Here is a 23,344-nt window from a genome sequence, read left to right as displayed (position 1 = left end):
TCTATTGGGGAGGCAATAGACCACATGTTTGCTAAGTAGAAAAATGAAATACATTTTTGAGCTCTGCCAGTTGTCAAGTAAAATCAGGAGCAGTTTATCTAATTCGGCTTCTCTAAGCAACCTTACTTGACTCAGACTAGCATAACAAAATATGTATTTATTATACATTAGTGATGTACTGATAGGATGTCGGAATATAGATAGGCCTACTAGCCTGCCCATTATGTAATAAATGTTTGTTTATACTTTCATGTGAAACTATGAGCACTTCATATTTTGATGCAATTAGTTTCCAGAAGACAATGTAACCACCTTTTCAAAATAAAATACATTCTAGCAGATCTATGATCGCTGACGATCATCCTGTAGAACTAGGACAAAACTGGAATTATATGCAACAACAACAACTTGTATTTATACAGCGCCTTTAACGTACTAAAATGTCCCAAGGCACTGCACAGGAGTATTTTAAGACAAAAAATTTGACACCGATCCATATAAGGATTAATTAGGGCAGGTGACCAAAAGCTTGGGCAAAGAGGTAGGTTTTAAGGAGCGTCTTAAAGGAGGAAAGAGGGGTAGCGAGGCGGATAGGTTTAGGCAGGGAATTCCAGAGCTTAGGCAACAGAAGGCCCGGCCACAAAAGGTTGAGCGATTATAATCAGGGATCCTCAAGAACATAAGAACATAAGAAATAGGAGCAGGAGTGGGCCAATCGGCCCCTCGAGCCTGCTCCGCCATTCAATAAGATCATGGCTGATCTGATCCTAACCGCCAATCTACTATCACAGACCCATCTCCTGAATCTAACAGAATTAGACACACTAAATAGGAGCAGGATCAGGCTACACGGCCCCTGGGCCCGCTCCGCTACCCACAGGGCCATGACCGGTCCGAACCTAGACTCATGTCCAAATTCCTGCCCGCTCCCCATAACCCTTTACTTCTAGGAAACTGTCTATTTCTGTTTTAAATTTATATAATGATGTAGCTTCTACAGCTTTTTGGGGCAGCATATTCCATGGACCTACCACCCTCTGAGTGAAGTAGTTCCTCCTCATCTCAGTTTTGAGAGAGCAGCCCCTTATTCTAAGACTATGCCCCCTAGTTCTAGTTTCACCCATCATCGGGAACATCCTCCCCGCATCCACCCGATCCAACCCCTTCACAATCTTATATGTTTCAATAAGATCGCCTCTCATTCTTCTGAACTCCAATGAGTAGAGTCCCAATCTACTCAACCTCTCCTCGTATGTCCATCCCCTCATCCCCGGGATTAACCGAGTGAACCTTCTTTGTACTGACTCGAGAGCAAGTATGTCTTTTCTTAAGTATGGACACCAAAACTGTACGCAGTATTCCAGGTGCGGTCTCACTAATACCTTGTACAACTGAAGCAATACCTCCCTATTTTTATATTCTATCCCCCTAGCAATGAAAGCCAACATTCCATTGGCCTTCTTAATCACTTGCTGCACCTGCATACTAACCTTTTGAGTTTCGTGCACCAGGACCCCCAGATCCCTTTGTACTTCAGTACTTTCCAGTTTCTTGCCATTAAGATAATAACTTGCTCTACGATTTTTCCTGCCAAAGTGCATAACCTCACACTTCCCAGTATTGTATTCCATCTGCCAAATCTCTGCACAGATATCTCAGGGGGTTGTGGGGCTGAAGGAGATTACAGAGATAGGGAGGGGCGAGGCTATGCAGGAATTTGAAAAAAAGGATGAAAATTTTGAAATCGAGGCGCTGCTTAACCAGGAGCCAATGTAGGTCAGCGAGCACAGGGGTGATGGGCGAACGGGACTTGGTGCAAGTTAGGAGGCAGAGGCAAGGTGTTAATGTAAATAGGGCGTGAGGGACACAATAACAAAATGAATCCTAATTTGTAGTCTGACAGAATCACAAGAAAAATTATTTAATAAACTGGATTGAAAATCTCTACAAAGTCAAAATAGACTTGAGTAACAAATTCCATGTTTAGAAGTTAACAAATGCCCCAAATTATGCTGCAGTGTAGTCTACTGACCTCATTTCTTTCAAGCCCTCTTTCTGAATGACTTGCAATATCTGCTTTGGTGTCATTGGCGTGTTAGGATGTTTTTCCAGGACCTGGGAAAAATAAATATGCACGCAGACAACATGAGAGCAAGGAAAGCTTGATGTCCAAATTTCTTAAATTTACATTGATGAAAAAAAATCTCAAATTTCACAATTGAAAAGACATGTTAACTTATTTTAAAACAGACAAAAAAGGAACATCCTATTGAGACCACAACAGACTTTACTGAAAGCAGGTGTGTCTCAAACAAGGTATCAGTTCTTGCAGATAAGTTAAATAAATTTGGTGTTCTGTACAGTATATTATACTATTACTGTATAATTAGCAGTCAAAATGATACCAGTCTCATTGTATGAGAAACATGAGTACAGTATTCTCAATCAAAGGACAGGAGTAGCACATTATCATCCAAAAATAGCCATAGTTCATTTTGTTGTTCTCTCCTTTCAGCTATTGCAACAAAGAAGAAAAGTAAAGTGCTGCTCAGTGTATAGGCCACTGGGAAGTACAAGTCTGAAGAAAGACTAGCCACAATTTAGCTGGGTTTTAAAATAGAGCATTATCTTTCATTGTTCCAAAATATAACCTAATTTTTTAAAAACATGTTTCTGAAGGAATGAACATCTAAATTAGAATGTATTTACCCTGGATCTACCTTTTAAAGCCACATGATGTGACTTACAATAGTGGTTGTCATGAATCTTATCATTCATGAAGAAATGACTCATGAAATAACACTGGGCGGCCAGCTGGTGGCGCCGTCCAAGGAGTATAAATACTCGGGCGTGGGCCCAGCTTTTCCAGGACGTTTTTATAACCAGGAACTAGTGTTGTAACTAGAATCTCAGGGTTGTGAAACAGTTGATTAAAGCCTTGTTTTATACTCAGACCAAGTGCTTAGTAGTTTTCTTACGTCAGTGGTCAAGCGGCTTGTTACAACAAAATAGCACCTCAACCCACTTCAAACCATTCTGAAAAACTGCCCTTAATCCCTACTCTGTTTTCTCTGTTCTGGTTAATTTTAACTTAGTTTGCTATCCTCCCCTTAATTCCATATTCCTTAATCTTCTCTAGTAATCACCTGTGTGATACCTTGTCAAAGGCTTTCCTCAGTTCCATGTGCACTACCGTCCATTGCATTTCCTCATCTACCATGTCATTTACCTCCACAAAGAATTAAATACGATAGCAAAATACTGCGGATGCTGGAAATCCTAAATAACAACAGAAAACGCTGGAAAAACTCAGCAGGCCAGGCAGCATCCGTGGAGAGAGAAACAGAGTTAACATTTCAGGTCAATGACCCTTCGTCAGAACTGGAAAAAAGCAGGAAATGGAAAGCAAGTTTAGGGGCTGGGAAAAGGGGGAAGGGATGAAAGAACAAAAGGGAAAGTCAGTGATTGGATAGAAAGCAGGAGAGATTAAGAGACATTAAGAGATATTCAAGGCAAGAGGAGGTGTTAATAGGACAGGTTAAGGAACAAAGGATGGCTCTAGATGAGGTGTGAATTGCGCTGGCAGAATGAAGGACAGCTGCCATGTGGGAGGGAAGAAGCCTGTTCTTGCCCCACGGAACTTATCTCTTCCTATCTCAAATCTTTTTTTCTCCCCTTGTCCAGTCTCTTCCCACCTACATCCGAGACTCTTCCGATGCCCTCCGCCACTTTAACAGTTTCCAGTTTCCCGGCCCCAACCGCCTCCTTTTCACTATGGACGGACAATCCCTCTACATCTCCATCCCCCACCAGGATGGCCTGAGGGCACTCCGCTTCTTCCTTGAACAGAGGCCCAACCAGTCCCCATCCACCACCACCCTCCTCCGCCTGGCTGAACTTGTTCTCACATTGAACAACTTCTCCTTTGACTCCCCTCATTTCCTCCAAATCAAAGGTGTTGCTATGGGTACCCGCATGTGTCCTAGCTATGCCTGCCTTTTCGTGGGATATGTGGAACACTTTTTGTTCCAGTCCTACTCAGGTCCCCTCCCTCACCTCTTTTTCCGGTGCATTGATGACTGTATTGGTGCAATCTCTTGCTCTTGACCTGAACTAGAAAATTTCATTCACTTTGCTTCCAATTTCCACCCTTCCGTCACCTTCACATGGACCATCTCCGACTCTTCCCTTCCCTTCCTCGACTTCTCCGTCTCCATCTCTGGGGATAGGTTATTGACAAACATTCACTACAAGCCCGCTGGCTCCCACAGCTCCCTGGACTACACTTCCTCCCGCCCCGCCTCCTGTAAGGACTCAATTCTATTCTCCCAGTTTCTCCGTCTCCACCGCATCTGCTCCGATGATGTCACCTTCCATACCAGTGCTTCTGACATGTCTTCCTTTTTCCTCAACCGAGCATTCCCCTCTACTGTGGTTGACACGGCCCTCGACCGTGTCCATTCTATCTCCCGCACTTCTGCCCTCACCCCTGCCCCTCCCTCCCGGAACCACGATAGAGCTCCCCTTGTCCTCACCTTTCACTCCACCAGCCTCCACATTCAACGCATCATCCTCTGCCATTTCCACCACCTCCAGCGTGATCCCACCACCAAACGCATCTTCCCCTCACCTCCCCTTTCAGCATTCTGTAGGGACTGCTCCCTCCGCGACATCCTAGTCCACTCATCTACTACCCCCAGCACCCCTTCCCCTTCGCCCGGCACCTTCCCGTGCAAGCGCAGGAGATGCAACACATGCCCTTATACCTCCCCCCTTCCCAGGGCCCCAAACAAGCCTTCCAGGTGAAACAGTGATTTACTTGTACTTCTTGCAATTTAGTATACTGTATTCGCTGCTCACGATGTGGTCTCCTCTACACCGGGGAGACCAAATGCAGATCAGGTGACCGCTTTGCGGAACACCTCCATTCAGTCAGTAAGGGGGACCCCGAGCTCCTGGTGGCCTATCACTTTAATTCACCGCTCCATTCCCACTCAGATCTCACTGTCCTCGGCCTCTTGCATTGTTCCACGGAAGCTCAACGTAAGCTCGAGGAACAGCACCTCATCTTTCGATTAGGCACTCTACAGCCCTCTGGGTTCAACATAGAGTTCAACAATTTCAGATCATAACCTCGGCCCCTATCACACATACATACATATATATCTTTTTTTATCCACACTTTTTGTTTGGCCCCCCTTTTTTTCTTCCCTCCCACATGGCAGCTGTCCTTCATTCTGCCAGCGCAATTCACACCTCATCTAGAGCCATCCTTTATTCCTTAACCTGTCCCATTAACACCTCCTCTTGCCTTGAATATCTCTTAATAGCTCTTAATCTCTCCCGCCTTCTATCCTATCACTGACCTTCCCTTTTGTTCTTTCATCCCCTCCCCCCTTTTCCCAGCCCCTAAACTTGCTTTCCATTTCCTGCTTTTTTCCAGTTCTGATGAAGGGTCATCGACCTGAAATGTTAACTCTGTTTCTCTCTCCACGGATGCTGCCTGGCCTGCTGAGTTTTTCCAGTGTTTTCTGTTATAAAGAATTAAATAGGCTTGCCAAGAATAATCATTCCTTTTGAAATCTGTGATGCCGATTTCTAACTATTTTCTTTTGGAAACATGGTAACTTCAACCTTAATGACTGTATTAATTTTCGCTACCACAAATGCTATGCTAACTGGCCTGTAATTATCCAGATTAGCTCTCTCTCCTGTTTTAAAAATGGGTACTACATTAGTCACTCTCCAGTCCTCTGGCACATATCCATATCCAATAGAGCCCTGAAATAGAATTTCTATGAGCCTTGGAACTTCCCCCCCCCCCCTCCCTCCCTCCTCTCCTGAGGATCCTTGGATGTATCCTGTCAGGCCCTGGTGCTTTGTCTTCTTTTAACCTAACATCTAAAATTTTCCTTTTATCCATCATAATATCGCTTATCTCGTGCTCAATCACTTCAGGATTCACCTCCATTCTGATATCTTTTTCTTTAGTGAACACCAATATAAAATACTTATTAAATGCCTCTGCCATTTTCTGATCATCATCCTCTCACTTTTATCAATTCTTTTTTACTGATATAATTGTAAAATATTTTACTGTTCCTTTTGATGCTTTTTGAAATGTTGTCCTCATACCATCTCTTTGGCGGCCCCTGGCTATCTGCCCTGTGAGATTGGCCAGGAATATTGGAATGGCACCTTGCTACTCCATCAGGGGATCGAGACTGTTCTAATTGAAGAGTACATTTATAAAAATAAATTCAATTTATTTGCTGGTTTCTTGGTGGTTGATTGCTGCCAAGGAACTGGCATTAGGTCCATACCACCACATTAGTGAAGTAAATACACCTGCTTCATGCCCTAGTAAAGGCAGAACTGGTAAAAATTCTGACTTGAAGTCATCTCGCCAGTCTTTCCTCTGAATGATGTTGAAATTTTCCAAGTTAAAGAAAGGGGCTGAGATGGAGTGCAAACTGGGTCCCGCCCAAAATTCCACCATCACGATCCCCCTCCACATCCAAAGTGTCTTCTCACTTTGTTTCTTTTCACAGGCTGAGAAATTACAGCACCACTGTAATTAAGTAAGAATAGCAGACTTTAGCATTTCCCATTGATTTTGATGTACTGGTGGCCTAACAGCATTGCCAACTCTTCAGAAAGCTATAAATGTAGATAGATAACATTTAAATCAGCAGGAAAACATCAGTAGTTCGGAGAGTTAGTGAACATAAGAAGCTATGTTAAAATATAAAATATTCTACTTGAATATTGTAATGCTTTTGTGGCTCAAATTTCAAGTATTCCGGCTATTAATGAAATGCAGTGACCAAGTCTTTCAGAATGCATTGGCTATTCGTGTTTTCCTGCGCAAACTAAAGTCATTTTGACATTCACAGATAGAATTCATGTTGTTGCTGCTAGTGCAACTGAACTTAAGCAAATTCAGTTCTCATTCAAGAATACAATTTGTACATAGGCAGGGAACTTTCACGCTTCATTGCATACAGACATACGGGTGATGTAGCAGAATAATCCTATTCAAAAAGTGATACAACTCCTGAATACGCAAAAGCTGATCCAAGCTATGCCAGCCTGGAGAGGCCAGAGGCTTTCTTAGAGAAAGGAGTGTGAATCACTTTAAGCTGGCCCAGAGGCTGCTGAAAGATAATGGGGGGGAAAATTGAGTTGTGTCCCCTTTGGGGCGCTAACTTTGCCGGGGCGCTACGAAAAAATTAGCGGCCCCCCACAGCCAAAATTGAGTGGTAGCACCCCAAGAGGGAAGTGGGGCGCTGTGGCACGTTGCGCCGTGGTATTGCAGGCCTTCTTCCTTCTTAAAGGGGAGGGGCCTTGTGCAGCGCGACCCGGGGCCCAGCTGGACCACTGGGATCAGAGTGCCGGCAAAAGAGCCCGGCACTCAAGAGAAGTGCCGAGCTCATGGAGCGCAGCCGGCACTCCGCGGGGGTGGGGGTGCTCAGGAGGCCAGGGACGGCAGCGGAGGCAGGTGCTGGCAGGCGGCCAGCAACAAAAATGGCCGCCTGGCACCTCGCCTTTAAATAGCGCCGCCCTGGCTGCAGATAGGCCCCCCTGACCCCGTCGGACATAGCGTCCAGCGGTAAGTCGGGGGCACTACCGAAGATCGCAGCCGGGGCGCAAATGGGAGGCTGCGCACGCCGATGATGTCATCGCTGGTGGCGCAGCGCTGCGGGGCGCTAATTACCGCCACTGCTAACCTCCCGCTGAATTTTGCAGGCGGCATTGGCGGCGCCGCGCCCGGGCACTAGTTGCTTTGCGCGCCGTTAGCGCCCTCTTCCATCTGCCTCTTGGCCAGTTACAGTTCTTAAAACCAACCAACTGGAGAGAGACAAAACTAATAAAGTATTTGGTTCGAGTTCTGGTAAATAAATAAAGCAAAATGTGACAGAAAATATAGGCTGAATTAGCAATTGCAGCGACTGTAATGTTTGGTTCACATGGTTTGGTATGACTATGCTCAGTTTGCTCTGGCCTAATAAAGCAAGGACATGGACTAGCAACTCATCGAGTCTCTGTCCTTCATTTGTTCTACCCACATATATTACATTTTGGAAATGAGGATGGGATCCCAAAGCCATTTTTAGGGATCATGGAAAGACACAGTGTTCAATCTTCGAGTGGACAAGTTCCAGTACAGCTACAACACTGGCATCTACCCGGCAATGTGGAAAATTGCCCAAGTATGTCCTGTCTACAAAAAGCAGGACAAATCCGACCCGGCCAATTACCGTCCCATCAGTCTACTCTCAATCATGAGCAAAGTGATGGAAGGTGTCGTCGACAGTGCTATCAAGCGGCACTTACTCAGCAATAACCTGCTAACTGACGCCCAGTTTTGGTTCCGCCAGGGCCACTCAGCTCCTGACCTCATTACAGCCTTGGTCCAAACATGGACAAAAGAGCTAAACTCAAGAGGTGAGGTGAGAGTGACTGCCCTTGACATCAAGGCAGCACTTGATCGAGTGTGGCATCAAGGAGCCCTAGCAAAACTGAAGTCAATGGGAATCAAGGGGAAAACTCTCCATTGGTTGGAATCATACCAAGCACAAAGGAAGTTGGCTGTGGTTGTTGGAGGTCATTCATCTCAATCACATGACATCACTGCAGGAGTTCCTCAGGGCAGTGTCCTAGGCCCAACCATCTTCAGCTGTTTCATCAATGACCTTCCCTCCATCATAAGGTCAGAAGTGGGGATGTTCGCTGATAATTGCACACTGTTCAGCACCATTCGAGACTCGTCAGATGCTGACGCAGTCCATGTCCATATGCAGCAAGACCTGGACAACATTCAGACTTGGGCTGACAAGTGGCAAGTAACATTCGCACCACACAAGTGCCAGGCAATGACCATCTCCAACAAGCGAGACTCTAACCATCTCCCCTTGACATTCAATGGCATTACCATCGCTGAATCCCCCACTATCAACATCCTGGGGGTTACCATTGATCAGAAACTTAACTGGACCAGCCATATAAATACTGTGGCTACAAGAGCAGGCCAGAGGCTGGGAATTCTGCGGCGAGTGTCTCACCTCCTGACTCCCCAAAGCCTTTCCGCCATCTACAAGGCACAAGTCAGGAGTGTGATGGAATACTCTCCACTTGCCTGGATGAGTGCAGCTCCAACAACACTCAAGAAGCTCGACACCATTCAGGATAAAGCAGCCCGCTTGATTGGCACTCCATCCACCACCTTCAACATTCACTCCCTCCACCACCGGCGCACTGTGGCTGCAGTGTGTACCATCTACAAGATGCACTGCAGCAACTCGCCAAAGCTCCTTCAACAGCACCTTCCAAACCCGTGACTTCTACCACTTAGAAGGACAAGGGCAGCAGACGCATGGGAACATCACCACCTACAAGTTCCCCTCCAAGGCACACACCATCCTGACTTGGACCTGTATCGCCGTTCCTTCACTGTCGCTGGGCCAAAATCCTGGAACTCACTTCCTAACAGCATTGTGGGTGTACCTACACCATATGGACTGCAGCGGTTCAAGAAGGCGGCTCACCACCATCTTCTCAAGGGCAATTAGGGATGGGCACTAAATGCAGGCCTAGCCAGCCAGCGATGCCCACATCCCATCAATGAATAAAAAAAAAGTGAATTTGTGACATCTAAACTAAATTTTTGCGCTGTTTTACCATTAATTCTCATGCAGAATTGTCTGTGCTTCGCCTTCGCGTGTATGTATATACAGCAACAGTGGCATTGATTCGCACAGGTCACTGTTCAACAGGATCAAGACAATCATGGCCATGCCTATGAGATTCAGCGGAAGCCTTGGCATGTATGACCGAGCTCGCGAACCATTCAGTTCTCACATTGGAGATTTTTTTTTTTTTTTTAAGGCCAATAACATTATTGAGACCGAAGGTGCAGATGAGAATGTTCAAAGCTCAAAATAAAGTAATTCATGAATGGAAGAAATAAATTTTTCTAATGGAGATTGGGCCCGATGTTTACGGAACTTTGACAAACCTACTCGCGCCAAGGAAAGCGAAGGATGCGTCGTTTGAAGACACTGTTGAGAAACTCGAGGACCATTTCGACCCAAAGCCATTAGAAATAGGAGAGAGCTATAAGTTTAGTACCAGAAACCAAAAACAAAGTGAAACCATCAGTGAGTACATTGTAGTTCTTAAGAACCTGTCTTTGCATTGTAACTTCGGCACATTTTTGGATCGTGTGTTGCGAGATAAATTTGTGTGTGGACTGGTGGATGAGCGCACACAGTCCAAGTTATTGAACACTCTGAACCTAACGTTTGACATAGCATACAAAATTGCCCTATCTATGGGGATGGCATCTAAGAATGCTAGGGAGCTCTGTCCAACTCAAGTGACTAATGCAGCTGAGGTCTACAGTCACAAAGCCACTGCCAAACCTAAAGTTGTGAGACCGAGTCAAAAGCATGTCAGTGAGAGCAGTTCAGTGAATTATTATCGCTTCAATGGGAATCACTCACTACAGCCCTGCCAATACAGAAATGCAAAGTGTTTTCACTGTCAGAAGCAAGGCTATATTTCAACAGCTTGCAGAGCTAGATCTAAAGCAGGAAGTAAGAACCATTCTAGCGGCAATGCAAAGCAGCTACAACAAAAGGAAGAAGTTCACAACATTGAAGTGAACACACCTGATGTTGAAGAACTAGCAGTCAGGAAAAAGACTTTTGTACAAAACTTTTGATCAATGAGCAATATATTGATACGTGTATCGACACAGCGGCGGACTGCTCTATCATGAGTAAGGACACCTATGAGAGTACGTTTAATTAAATACTACTTACAAAGAGTTAAAAATCTAATCTGGAGAAATCCTAGAGACATGTGGACAAATGGAATATACAGTTCCACACAATGACCAGTCAGCAAAGCTGCCTACTATTTTAGCGAGCTACAACAGGCTAACTCTCATGGGCAAAGACTGGTTGAGAAAGTTAAAACTAGACTGGGAAAATGTCTTCAGTGTAGATGCTTCAAAGAAGCGACTTGACACAATGCTGAACAAGTATGAAAGCATGTTCACAGACAATTATGAGGGCATCACTGGGTATGACGCGCATATCCGCATCAAGTCCAATGCAAAGCCTGTCTATTGTAAGGCAAGGCCAGTCCCCTATGCATTGAAAAGTCAGGTGGAGGAAGAGCTAGCGAAGCTCAGAGAGAATGGAGTGCTAGTAAAAACTGACAAAAGAGAATGAGCTACCCTGATTGTGGTAGTGCCCAAAGCAGACAAAACTGTACACTTGTGCGGTGACCACAAAGTTACTATCAACCAAGCAGTTGACAATGAGCAGTACCCGTTACCTACGTCACAAGATTTGTATGCAGCACTCTCTGGTTCAAAGGTTTTCTCCAAGCTTGACCTGTCGCACACTTACGCTCAGCTGAATGTTGACAAAGAGAGTCAACATTATCACCATCAACACAAGCTGCCGTAATTTTGCTATGCAATCAAGACAATGTGCTGATCGCAACAAGCAGCGAGGAAGAAATCTAAAAGCGTTAGATATAGAGCTTCAAAGGTTGAATGCCCACAATGTAAAATTGAAAAGGAGCAAATGTGCTTTTGTGGAGCCTGAGGTTGTGTACCTTGGTCTGAAAGTTGATGCAAATGGCTTGCAACCAGTGAAGGAAAAGGTTGATGCTGTCATCAATGCTCCAAAGCCACAAAACGGGCTGGATTTTGCCGGCGCTCAGAGGGCGGGTTTGGAGGCGGGTCCGATGTCAAAATAGCAAAGATTGACAATGGGGAGGGAACCCGCTGTCAACCCACCTCCACGCGAGTCTCCCAGGTGTCGGGTCTGTCGGCGCTGAACAGACCCAACACTAAGCAGCGGGGGAGGCAATTCACATGATTAAATTGGTAGTTAACATCCAATTAACTGTTATTTTAAGCCTGCACTCCAATTTTGCGTGCTCCTCCACAGGTTACCCACTGCTCTGGAAACACGTCCGCTCAGCATGCCATGAGTGGATTCAGCATTGAATGATCTCATGACCTAACAGCTGCCAAAGTTGTATGAAAGATCCCATGTTACAGCTGTTCACTTTCAAAGCTCAGAAACTATTGGTTACTGCATTTGGAAGACATATTGAGCTTTCTGCAGCTTGCAAGTGTTTGGAGCCAACTCTCTATCCAGCGTCACCTCATTGGAACAACCTCTCTTACCATTGACAGATTGCTTCTGTCATCTCAACTGCAGCAAGACATCCTTGCTCCTGTACTCGAATCCTCTCGCTATGAAGGCCAACATACCATTTGCCTACACGATTGAATATTGCACTTCAAAGCAAAATGCAGCCTCACCTGCCATCTATTCCATCAGCATTGTTGCCCTTGATGTGGCAACCTGGACAAGGAATCCCTACACAATGCCCAAGCCATACTCATCAGCATTGCGGGGGGCAGGAGGGGGGGTTACTCTTATGTCTCACCATTCACTGCAACTCATTAAGCCACTTCCAAAGATGCACACAAATCTGTCCAAGAACACAACGTGCTGAAGATAAAGGTTTTAATGTTTGACAGCACATTACCAGAAACTTCACATGAACATTGGCTAAACCACCCAAGTGCCTACCCTTGTGTGTTGTTAGTTGGTATGTTTGCAGTAGGATGAGGGTGAGTGTGAGGGGTGGCTAGTGAAATGGGGAAGTGATAATGTAGACAGAGAGGGATGGGTGGAGGTGCAAGGTAAGTTGGTGTGAATAAAGATGTGCAGGAGTAGGGTAGGGAGTGCAGAGTGATGGGAATGTAATGAGTGGCACAGCAGGATGAGGTTGAGTGTGGCTTGGCAGTAACGTTTCGTGATCTACTGGGATCATTGAAAGGTTTGTGCTACTGCAGCCTGGTCCTCCTGGCGACATCCCTGCTTGTGCCCTCCAGTGCAATGTGCAACCAGGTTGCGTTGATCTCCTGGGGAGGTCGCTTCCGCCCATGGGAAGAAAAGAGAACCTCCCTGCGTGCTGTGGGAGAGCCTGGGTGCAGTACTTGTCAGTGTTTGCAGCACCTCAATGCTGTAGAACACAGACAACAGAACTGTCAAAATCAATTTGGTCATGGCCCCTTTAAAGAAACCGGCTGATAGAAACATAGAAGATAGGAGCAGGAGTAGGCCATTCGGCCCTTCGAGCCTGCTCCGCCATTCAATTAGATCATGGCTGATCATCCAAATTCAGTACCCTGTCCCTGCCTTCTCCCCATATCCCTTGATCCCTTTAGCCTTAAGAAATATATCCAACTCTTTTTTGAATATATTTAATGAACTGGCCTCCACCGCCCTCTGTGGCAGAGAATTCCACAGGTTCACCACTCTCTGGGTGAAGAAAGTCCTCCTCATTTCAGTCCTAAATGGCTTACCCCTTATCCTTAGACTATGACCCCTGGTTCTGGACTCCCCGGCCATCATAAACATCCTTCCTGCATCTAGTCTGTCCAGGCCTGACAGAATTTTATAGGTTTCGATGAGATCCCCTCTCAATCTTCTAAACTCCAGTGAGTATAAGCCCAATCGACACAATCTCTCCTCATACGTCATTCCTGCCATCCCAGGTATCAGCCTGGTGAATCTTCGCTGCACTCCTTCCATGGCAAGAATGTCCTTCCTCAGGTAAGGCGACCAAAACTGCACACAGTACTCAAGGTGTGGTCTCACCAAGGCCCTGTACAACTGTAGCAAGACATCCTTGTTCCTGTACTCGAACCCTCTTGCTACGAAGGCCAACATACCATTTGCCTTCTTAACCGCCTGCTGCACCTGCATGCTTACCTTCAGCGACTGGTGCACAAGAACACCCAGGTCTCTTTGCACTTCCCCTTCTCCCAATCTATTGCCATTCAAATAATAATCTGCCTTCCTGTTTTTGCCACCAAAGTGGATAACCTCACATTTATCCACATTATAGTGCATTTGCCATGTTTCTGCCCAATCACCCAATCTGTCCAGATCGTACTGGAGTTTCACGACATCCTCCTCACAGCTTACCCTCCCACCCAGCTTTGTGTTGTCTGCTAACTCAAGTAAGAAACGTACATAGTACTGGACCATTCCAAAGAAAGATCTTATCTCAGACACGTTAGCTGCAATTTCGCCGATGGAGGCGGGTCCGGGGCAGCCGGGGTCAGTGTCGCGGTCCCAAATAACGTCAACAAATAACGTCACCAGACCCGCTTCCTTTTAATTGTCCGGGAACCTCGCAGGGCGGGCTTAACAAGCCCAATCAACGTAAACTCACTTGGAGAGTGCGGGCTGCAGAAGGCAGTGGGCTGGGACCGCGACACTGACCCCGGCTGCCCCGGACCCGCCTCCGTCGGCGAAATTGCAGCTAACGTGTCTGAGTTAAGATCTTTCTTTGGAATGGTCCAGTACTATGTACGTTTCTTACTTGAGTTAGCGACCATGTTAGCTCCATTGTATGAGCTCCTCAAGAAGGATGTCCAGTGGAAGTGGACGAAAGCGCAACAGAAAGCGTACAACGCTTGTAAGAAAAGTCTCTCTAGCGATGCTCTACTTGTGCATTACGACACAGAGCGTGAGCTTAAGTTAGCGTGTGATGCTTCCAGCTACGGTGTGGGAGCTGTCATAAGCCACGTAATGGATGACAGCCAAGAGAAACCCATCGCGTTCGCATCGCGAACCCTCACAAAGAGCAAAAGAAACTATGAGCAAATTGAAAAGGAAGCACTCGCCACAGAGTTTGAAATCAAGAAATTCCAACAGTTCCTAATCGGCAGAAAGTTTACCCTGATAACCGCTACTAGCAATTGGGGCCCAAATCTGCCAACCCGGCAATGGCCGCATAAGAATGCAACGTTGGGCAGTGTTGTTGTCACAATATGACTACACAATTGAATATTGCACTTCAAAGCAAAATGCAATTGCAGATGCCTTGTCCAGGTTGCCACATGAAGACTCCTGTGTTGGGAGTGAAGGTGAGATTTTCACATTAGGTCCAGTTGACAAAGATTTTCCCGTGAATGCAACAGAGATTGCAGATGAGACTCAAAAGGATTCAGTACTGAAAAGATTGTATGTAAACACATTGAATGGATGGACTGATCAGTGTATGGACACAGAATTGAAACCATTCCATAACCGTCGTACTGAATTGTCTTGTGAGCAAGGTTGTATCTAGTGGGGAAACAGAGTGGTGGGTACCTACTTCTTTGAGAGATAGAATTCTGGCCGAATTTCATACTGAACATCCAGGTATCGTCAGTATGAAATCAATTGCAAGAAGCTTTGTTTACTGGCCTGGATTGGACAGTGATCTTGAATCACTTTCCAGCAAATGCAGCGTTTGCCAAAATTGCAGAAACAAACCGCCCAAAACTCCACAACACTGGCCATGGCCAAGTAGACCTTTTCAGAGAGTACATGTAGACTTCTGTGAGAAAGCAAATGATTATTTCCTGGTACTAGCAGTCATTCAAAGTGGATTGAAGTGAAATTTACAGGTTCAAACAAATCTGAGATAGAAACAGGATCATCTTTGAGTTCGGAACCAAAAAAAAAGCCCCAAAATTGGTTCAACACCAAAATCTTCTGTAAGGAGATCAGGAAGGCTCCGCAAACCTGTTATTTACTAGATTTGTAGTTCATTTAAAAGAAAAAAGCCAGAAGCTTTTGTTATGTGGTACACGTAATGCTGGGAAAGATGGGACCACAGTTTTGTTGTATTTGAGAAGGGAATACATACATTTTACTTAAGGGGGTTTGGTATGAGCATGCTCAGTTCGCTCTGGCCTAATAAAGCAAGCATATGCACTAGCAACTCATCGTGTCTCTGTCTTTCATTTGTTTTACAGCGAAAAATAACTTGTTGGGGAGTAGTGGTCAAAGCAGCCACAGATGTTTTGTTTTCTAAAAAACTCTAACGTGAAAACTTATTGAAGATTGTAATAGGACTTTGAGAAAGAACCAGAAGAGGAAGTGAAAGCAACTAAACCAGCAATGAAATGTACACAGTTCTAGCTCATGGTATACGAGTATGTAACACAATAATAGATAATACATTAACCTCTTCCAGAATTACAGCACAGCAGTTAAAATCTGAAGTTAAGTGATGTACTAGAAAGTGTCTGACTAGGTTTCAATTACATTACTAAAACAGATTTTTTGATAGATGTAAGTAAGACAAAAGTCAACCCAAGAACTGGATTCTGCCATTTAAATTAAGAACACTTGTTTCTGTAAACTTTGCTGTAAAAAATGAACTGCTGTGCAAAAAATTCCTAAAGATTCTGTACATTCTACCATAATCTATTCGCCTCTCTTATTTAGTTTCCCAATGGCATCAAGGGCTGGCGAACAGGGAAACATACATTCAGGTTTCAGGCCTTGCCAACTCTCTTCTGCAATTATTTGTTAAGAGATCTGCAAAAGTGGTCCAGAGTGACTTCCTGTGTCTCACCTCTGCTTGGCACCATCTCTTGATAGCCTTTCCAAATCGCGTAAAACACAATAACCCAGTAACTCTTAAAGGGCTGTTGCTTGCCATTAAAAGAGAAGGAATCCTTTATTACTTAATGTGATTGCAGAAGGAGTCATTGTTGTAAGGACAGGGGCCTAGAAATTCAGTAGCGTGCGCCAGCCGTTAGCGCCTTAGGAGGAGTAGATCTCGAGCGCTAGGCGCTTAGCGCCCGGGCGCAGCGCGATCTGCGCCTCGCCCCAACTTCAGTAGACATTTAGCGCCGGCGCAAAGTCTTTGCGCGCGCGCCCTGCTGCGCGCGCAGATTATGACGTCATTTCCTTGTGCAACGCCCTTTGTGCGCCCCAAACCGGATCTTCAGTCGCGCCGGCCCATTGTGCGCCGGGCGGCCCTAACGACTGTGGAGTGGAACGGTACACAGCCGAAGCGGGCCGCGGGGAGCGCAAATTAAAGGGCACTTACCCTGCACTATAAAGGGCTGCCATTTTGCAGCAATCACTCTTGTGCAACGGATTTTTTGAAAAAAACCAAGGAAGGGAGCTTACTGCTTTGGGCCAACACTAGGACAGGTATTTTTGGCTTCAGGCCAGAGCTTGGCAATTCGCCTTCACTGATATCTCATTGTTTGCCAGCATATTATGGGGGCTGCATGGGGTGTCAATGCTGAGTTTCAGGATTATGTCAGAAGGGCTCGCAGACGCTGGGTTAGAGGGGCAGCCCTGGCTAGACGCAGAGGGGGCAACAGGCGTTGGCAACGTGGGCCTTACCCACTCAGGCAATACCGCCAGCAGGTCTCGTATCTCAACATGACTGGCGCGCGATGTGTTAGGAGGCTGCGATTCAGAAGGGAGGTGGTTGCAGAGATCTGCCATCTGCTTCACAGAGATCTGCGTCCACAGCTGAGTTGCAGGACGTCTCTGTCGGTGGAAGTGAAGGTGACGGTGGCTCTGAACTTCTATGTCACCGGCTCCTTCCAATCAGCTGCTGGGGACATTGCTAACATATCCCAGTTCGCCGTGCATTGCTGCATCCACCAGGTCACCAATGCCCTTTTCAGAAGGAGACGCCAATTCATCTCCTTCCCCATGACCCTGGAGAGGCAGCAGCAGCGTGCAGTGGGATTTGCAAGAATCGCGGACTTCCCCATGGTGCAGGGCGCCATTGACTGCATGCATGTGGCTGTGCGGGCACCTGTGGACCATCCCGAGGATTACCGCAACCGGAAGGGCTACCATTCCCTCAACGTACAGCTGGTGTGTGACCACAGGCAGCGCATCCTAGCTGTCAATGCCCGCTTTCCAGGCAGCAGACACGATGCCTTTATCCTGCGACAGACTACTGTGGCTGACATGTTCCAGGCACAGCCTCACCCAAGAGGATGGCTTATCGGGGACAAAGGCTATCCTTTGTGTACCTGGCTCATGACCCCGCTCCGCGCGCCCAGGACCCCTGCTGAAGAGGCATACAACGAGAGCCATCAAGCGACTAGGAACATCATAGAACAAACAATTGGCGTCCTCAAACAACGGTTCCGCTGCCTGGATCGTTCCGGCGGATCTCTGCAGTATTCGCCGGAGCGAGTCTCCCAGTTCGTGGTCGTTTGCTGCATGCTGCACAACCTGGCTATCCGCAGGACTCAGGCACTGCCACCTCACACTGGAGCACCACCTCAGGAGGAGGAGCAGGAGGAGCATGAGGAGGAGGAGGAGGAGGAGGAGGAGGAGTACCAGGCCAGGAGGGAGGCACAAGGTCCAAGGGCCGCCCGTCGGCGGCTTATTGAACGTCACTTCTAGGCCCCCTGTCAGGGCATGGCTTGTGCCAATGAAAGAACATGAATGCAGCCGCTCCGCGAGCCCTCAGCCGCTTAAGGCAACAAACACTTCAAAGATCAAACATGGACAATATGAATAAATAAAGTGCTTTATTGAACAAACTCAGGGCCCTTCCCACATGAAACCCAAAAACAGACAAGACCCCCCAAAAAACAGTCACAAACATGACTCACTCCCACAACCTGGGGAGGAATAACAAAACATTTGAACAAAAATGGCCTTCATCCTTGGCCTTAACAGAACAACCATCCCCAGAAACAAAACAACCATCCCCAGAAACAAGACAACCATCCCCAGAAACAAAACAACCATCCCAATATAAACAAACATTTGTCCACACCCTCTACTTTGTGGCCCGCGAGGGCGATTCCTTGTCCAGCCTTTGGCGGCCCCTGGCCGCCCTGCTGCTCCTCCTCAAACCGTGGCCAGTGGCTGCTGCAAGGCTGGGGGAAGGCTCCTGAGGGGCACATGTCGTCACGGCAGATGCCCTTGGGGGTCGGCCTAGACGAGGTCTGGGCCTCGAGGGGCCGGCTGGTGAATGCTGCAGCTGTGGCTGGCCAGCATCAGTCGGACCAGCATCTCGTCGCAGCTCCACTGGGGGAGTGACAGTGGCGGCTGGAGGAATGGGGGCAAGCTGGCGTCTGGCAGGCCGCGGCTGGTCAAGTGACACACTGGCACTCGCCCGGGCCCGCACTGCAGCATGCGCTGCCATGTGCCGAACGACAGACCGCTGTGCTGCTACAGCGCAGCGGGTGTCCTGGCGATGCCTGGCTGATGCAGCGAGTGTGGCAGCAGTGAGTGCCCGTGCTGCCCTGGTCTGTGACCGCATCAGACCAGCCAGTGACTGCACGGCACCACTGATCAGCTGCCCACTCGCTGCCTGTGCTGCCACGAATTCGCCACGACTCGCGTCCTGTGCTGCCCCGAATAGCTCCAAACTCCTGGCCTGTGAGTCCCCGAACTCGGCCACACTATGAGCCAGGGACTCGATGGCCTCAGGCATCTGTGCCACAACCCCCATGAGCTCGGTGTGCCGGCGCTCCGAGTCCACGGACATTTGATCAAGGAGGCGCAGCTCCTCGGAGTTGACCGTCGGCGGACTGGAGGCCGGACTCTCCCTCTGGGGAGAAGGCTGCCGAGCTGGCCGACCCTTCCCGCGTTGCTGGATGCCACTGGGCCCAGCTACTACACCCCTCTGGGAAGAAGGCCGCTGAGCAACCGCACACCCCCTGCGTTGCTGCACGCCACTGGTCCCAGGAGCGACACTCCCCTCCGACACTTCCCCCATGCTCTCCTCCAGGGAAGACGTGTCCCCTACATTGGCATCCCCTGGCACGGGTGAGGGTTCCCCTGATGGGCCGCCTTCCTCTTCCTCTTCCTCCTCCTCATCCGAGGGGCTGTCAGTGGCAGCTTCAGGGACCTCCTCCTCACCATCTGAAAGCAGGAAGGGACAAGAGTAGCTTTAGATTGAGGAGAGGGCGTCAGCGAGGGAGGCATGAGTGGTGGCATTCAGCGCATTGGTCGGACAGTGGCAAAGGATGTAGATCTGATGCGCAAGTGGGACGAGAGAGGTCCAAAAGGTGATGTCCTTACCATTGGTGCCCAGAACAGGGTCGGCATCTCCACTGGCAACGGGGCCAATCACCCGGGCTCCCATGAGGTGACCCACGCGCTCTTCCAGGTCAGTGAGCTGCTGGATCTGGGGACCGCCTCCCCCGGTCTCAGTCCGGCTCTTCTGATTGTGGGCCAGCTTGGCCTGCAAGAGAAAGGACGGCCTCTAAGTACAGTGTGTAGCCCTGATCTGGTGTGCACTGCCTCCCATGGTCGAATAGCTTGGCCAGTGTGGAGCCCTGATCTGGTGTGCACTGCCTCCCATGGTCGAATAGCTTGGCCAGTGTGGAGCCCTGATCTGGTGTGCACTGCCTCCCATGGTCGAATAGCTTGGCCAGTGTGGAGCCCTGGTCTGGTGTGCACTGCCTCCCATGGTCGAATAGCTTGGCCAGTGTGTCAAGTGCAGAATGTGCAATTGATGTTCATGCCAGTCCCATAGCTGCTGGATGAGGGCTGGCCATTAGGGCTTTCAGGTCCCTTTGCCCATAATGTGAGGTGCACATGCAAGGATGAGGAGGACACTGGAAAGGCTACTCACCCTGACAATCCTCGTGAGGTCATTGAACTTTTTTCTGCATTGGATAGAGTTCCTGGGGACCTCGCTGTTGGCTGTCACCCTGATGGCGACCTCCCTCCAGGCTTTCCTGTAGACGCTGGTCGCAGGCTTCTTCCCACTGTCCGGGAACAGGTGTTTGCGTCTCCTCTCCAAAGCCCTAACCAGCACCCTCAAATCATGGCCAGTGAAGCGCTGCGCTCGTTCACGGGCCTTCTGCATCTTTGCCGGCACTATTTCTGTTCAGCAGCAGTGTTTAGGCCTAGCTGGAGGGCTGCAGTGTCCAGGGCGTGGCAGCAGACGAACTCGACCCTTCCCCCTTTAAGAGCTGGCCGGCGCCAGGGTGTCTGCTGTCAATCAAGAAATGACCGCACCTGCGCTGCGCCCGGCCTCGGCGGTTTAGCTCAGCACCGCCGGCTTTGCGCCTAAAGATAGTTGTGGAACGCCAGTTTTAGCGCTCGAGCAAACTCTTAGGGCGAAGCTACTGAATATCGGCGAAGTGGCCTCGACTTTGCGCCGGGCGCAAACTTTAGCGGCCGCCCGACTTTTCCGCCCCAAAAGTGGCTATACTGAATTTCTAGGCCAGGGTGTGGTAACATTTTGTGACAGAAATCTTTGTATTGTGGGCAGTGGTGATGATGATCCTCTCATTTTCAGAGGAGTTAATGGACGTCCTGCTGCTGGAGATGCAGCAAAGGAGGATGGTCTTCTTTGCAGAAGACGTCACTCTCCTATTAAAGCACAGGTACAAGCTGAATGGGTGAAGGTAGCAGACCAGGTTAATGAAGTCTGTCAACTCTGTTGCACTTGCGAGTAAATGTCAAGGAAGTTCAGTGGCATTAGCAGAAGTGGCAGGATAAGTGTACCCACCTGTTCATATATTATTACTTTTGGAGCATAGAAGGCATGCACAAATGAAAATGTTGGGCTGCTACACCCTCAAAGAGATAACATGCGAAACATTGAGATAACTTTTTTCCCTTTTCTCCACACAACCAGTGCAACAGCAACTTGCATTTATATGGTCCCTTTAACATAGAAAAACATCCTAAGGCACTTCAAAAAGATGCAAAGAAACAGGCATTGAGCTAAAGAGTGTGAGATTAGGAGGGGCGGCACAAAGCTTGGTCAAAGGGTTGCGTTTTAGGAAGAGTCTTAAAAGAGGAGAGGAAGGTGGCAATGCTCCCAATTACATAGAAAATACAGCACAGAAACAGGCCATTTGGCCCAACACGTCGATGCCAGCATTTAAGAACATAAGAACATAAGCAATAGGAGCAGGAGTAGGCCATTTAGCCCCTCGAGCCTACTCCGTCATTCAATAAGATCATGGCTGATCATTGACCTCAACTCCACTTACCTGCCCAATCTCCATATCCCTTGACTCCCCATGAGTCCAAAAATCTATCTATCTCAGCCGTGAATATACTCAAAGACTCAGCATTCACAGCCCTCTGCGGCAGAGAATTCCAAAGATTCACAACCCTCTGAGTGAAGAAATTCCTCCTCATCGCGGTCTTAAATGGCCTACCCCTTATCCAGAGACTATGCCCCCTAGTTCTGGACACTCCAGCCAGGGAAACAACCTCTCAGCATCTACCCTGTCAATCCCCTTCAGAATCTTGTATGTTTCAATGAGATCACCTCTCATTCTTCTAAACTCCAGAGAGTATAGGCCCATTCTACACAATCTCTCATCATAGGACAGCCCTCTCATCCCAACAGTAGACAAATGCTGTGATTTCTCCCTAAAACTCAATAGCCAAATCCCAGGAATCAATCTAGAGAATCTTCGTTGCACCGCCTCCAAGGCAAGTATATCCTTCCTTAGATAAGGAGACCAAAATTGTGCACAGTACTCCAGGTGTGGTCTCGCCAAGGCCCTGTACAATTGTAGCAAGACTTCCTTACTCTTATACTCCAACCCCCTTGCAATAAAGGCCAACATGCCAGTTTCCTTCCTTATTGCTTGCTGTACCTGCATGCTAGCTTTCTGTGTTTCTTGCTCGAGGACACCCAAATCTCTCTGAACACCAACATTTGAAAGTTTCTCACCATTTAAAAAATATTTTGTTTTTCTATTCTTCCTACCAAAGTGAATGACCTCACATTTCCCTACATTATACTCCATCTGCCACCTTACTGCCCACTCAATCTATCTACTATCCCTTTGCTGACTCTCTGTTCTCCTCACAGCTTACTGTCCCACATAGCTTTGTATTGTCAGCAAACTTGGATACATTACATTCGGTCCCTTCATCCAAGTCATTAATATAGATTATAAATAGCTGAAGCTCCAACACTGATCCTTGCGGCACCCCACTAGTTACAGCCTGTCAACCTGAAAAAGGTCCGTTTATCCCTATTCTCTGTTTTCTGTCCATTAACCAATCCTCTATCCATGCTCCTATTTTACCCCCAACCCCATGAGCCCTAGCCTTGTGTAATAACCTTTTATGTGGCACCTTAATCGAATGCCTTTTGGAAATCCAAATGCCAGAAATTCGGGTTGGAGGTTTCCCGCGGGCGCAAGCCCCCAACCTGCACTTACATAGCGCGCCTGCCGTTGTGCTACGGGGCCGCATGGGATTCTGATCCTGGGCCTCCTCCAGCTGCCAGTGTGCAGTGCTCGCATAACCCAGCGGCGAAGTTAGTTTGCAGCGTCCCCTGGTTGAGTAGGTTGGGACTCTACTCATTGGAGTTCAGAAGAATGAGAGGCGATCTTATCGAAACATATAAGATTGTGAGGGGGCTTGGTCGGGTGGATGTGGTGAGGATGTTTCCATTGATGGGTGAGACTAGAACTAGGGGGCATAATCTAAGAATAAGGGGCTGCCCTTTCAAAACTGAGATGAGGAGAAACTTCTTCACTCAG

The 23,344-nt window shown here is 47.7% G+C and overlaps 1 protein-coding gene across 1 annotated transcript in view; it reads right to left on the bottom strand.

Annotated features, from left to right (window-relative positions):
• The window catches only part of LOC147114852 (putative Polycomb group protein ASXL3), a 440,803-nt gene that overhangs the window by 380,988 nt on the left and 36,471 nt on the right, over positions 1–23,344 (bottom strand). The window contains exon 2 of the mRNA XM_085992855.1: positions 2,033–2,115. Within this exon, the coding sequence (XP_085848981.1) occupies positions 2,033–2,115 (83 nt within the window). The remainder of the gene's footprint in view (positions 1–2,032; positions 2,116–23,344) is intronic.

The sequence above is a fragment of the Somniosus microcephalus genome, chromosome 7 (assembly GCF_052327205.1).
Source record: "Somniosus microcephalus isolate GS21.2 chromosome 7, FLI_Smic_1.0, whole genome shotgun sequence".
Classification (NCBI taxonomy): Eukaryota; Metazoa; Chordata; class Chondrichthyes; order Squaliformes; family Somniosidae; genus Somniosus; species Somniosus microcephalus.
The sequence above is the reverse complement of the archived record's forward strand: the minus strand, read 5'-3'. Positions and strand labels throughout refer to the sequence as shown.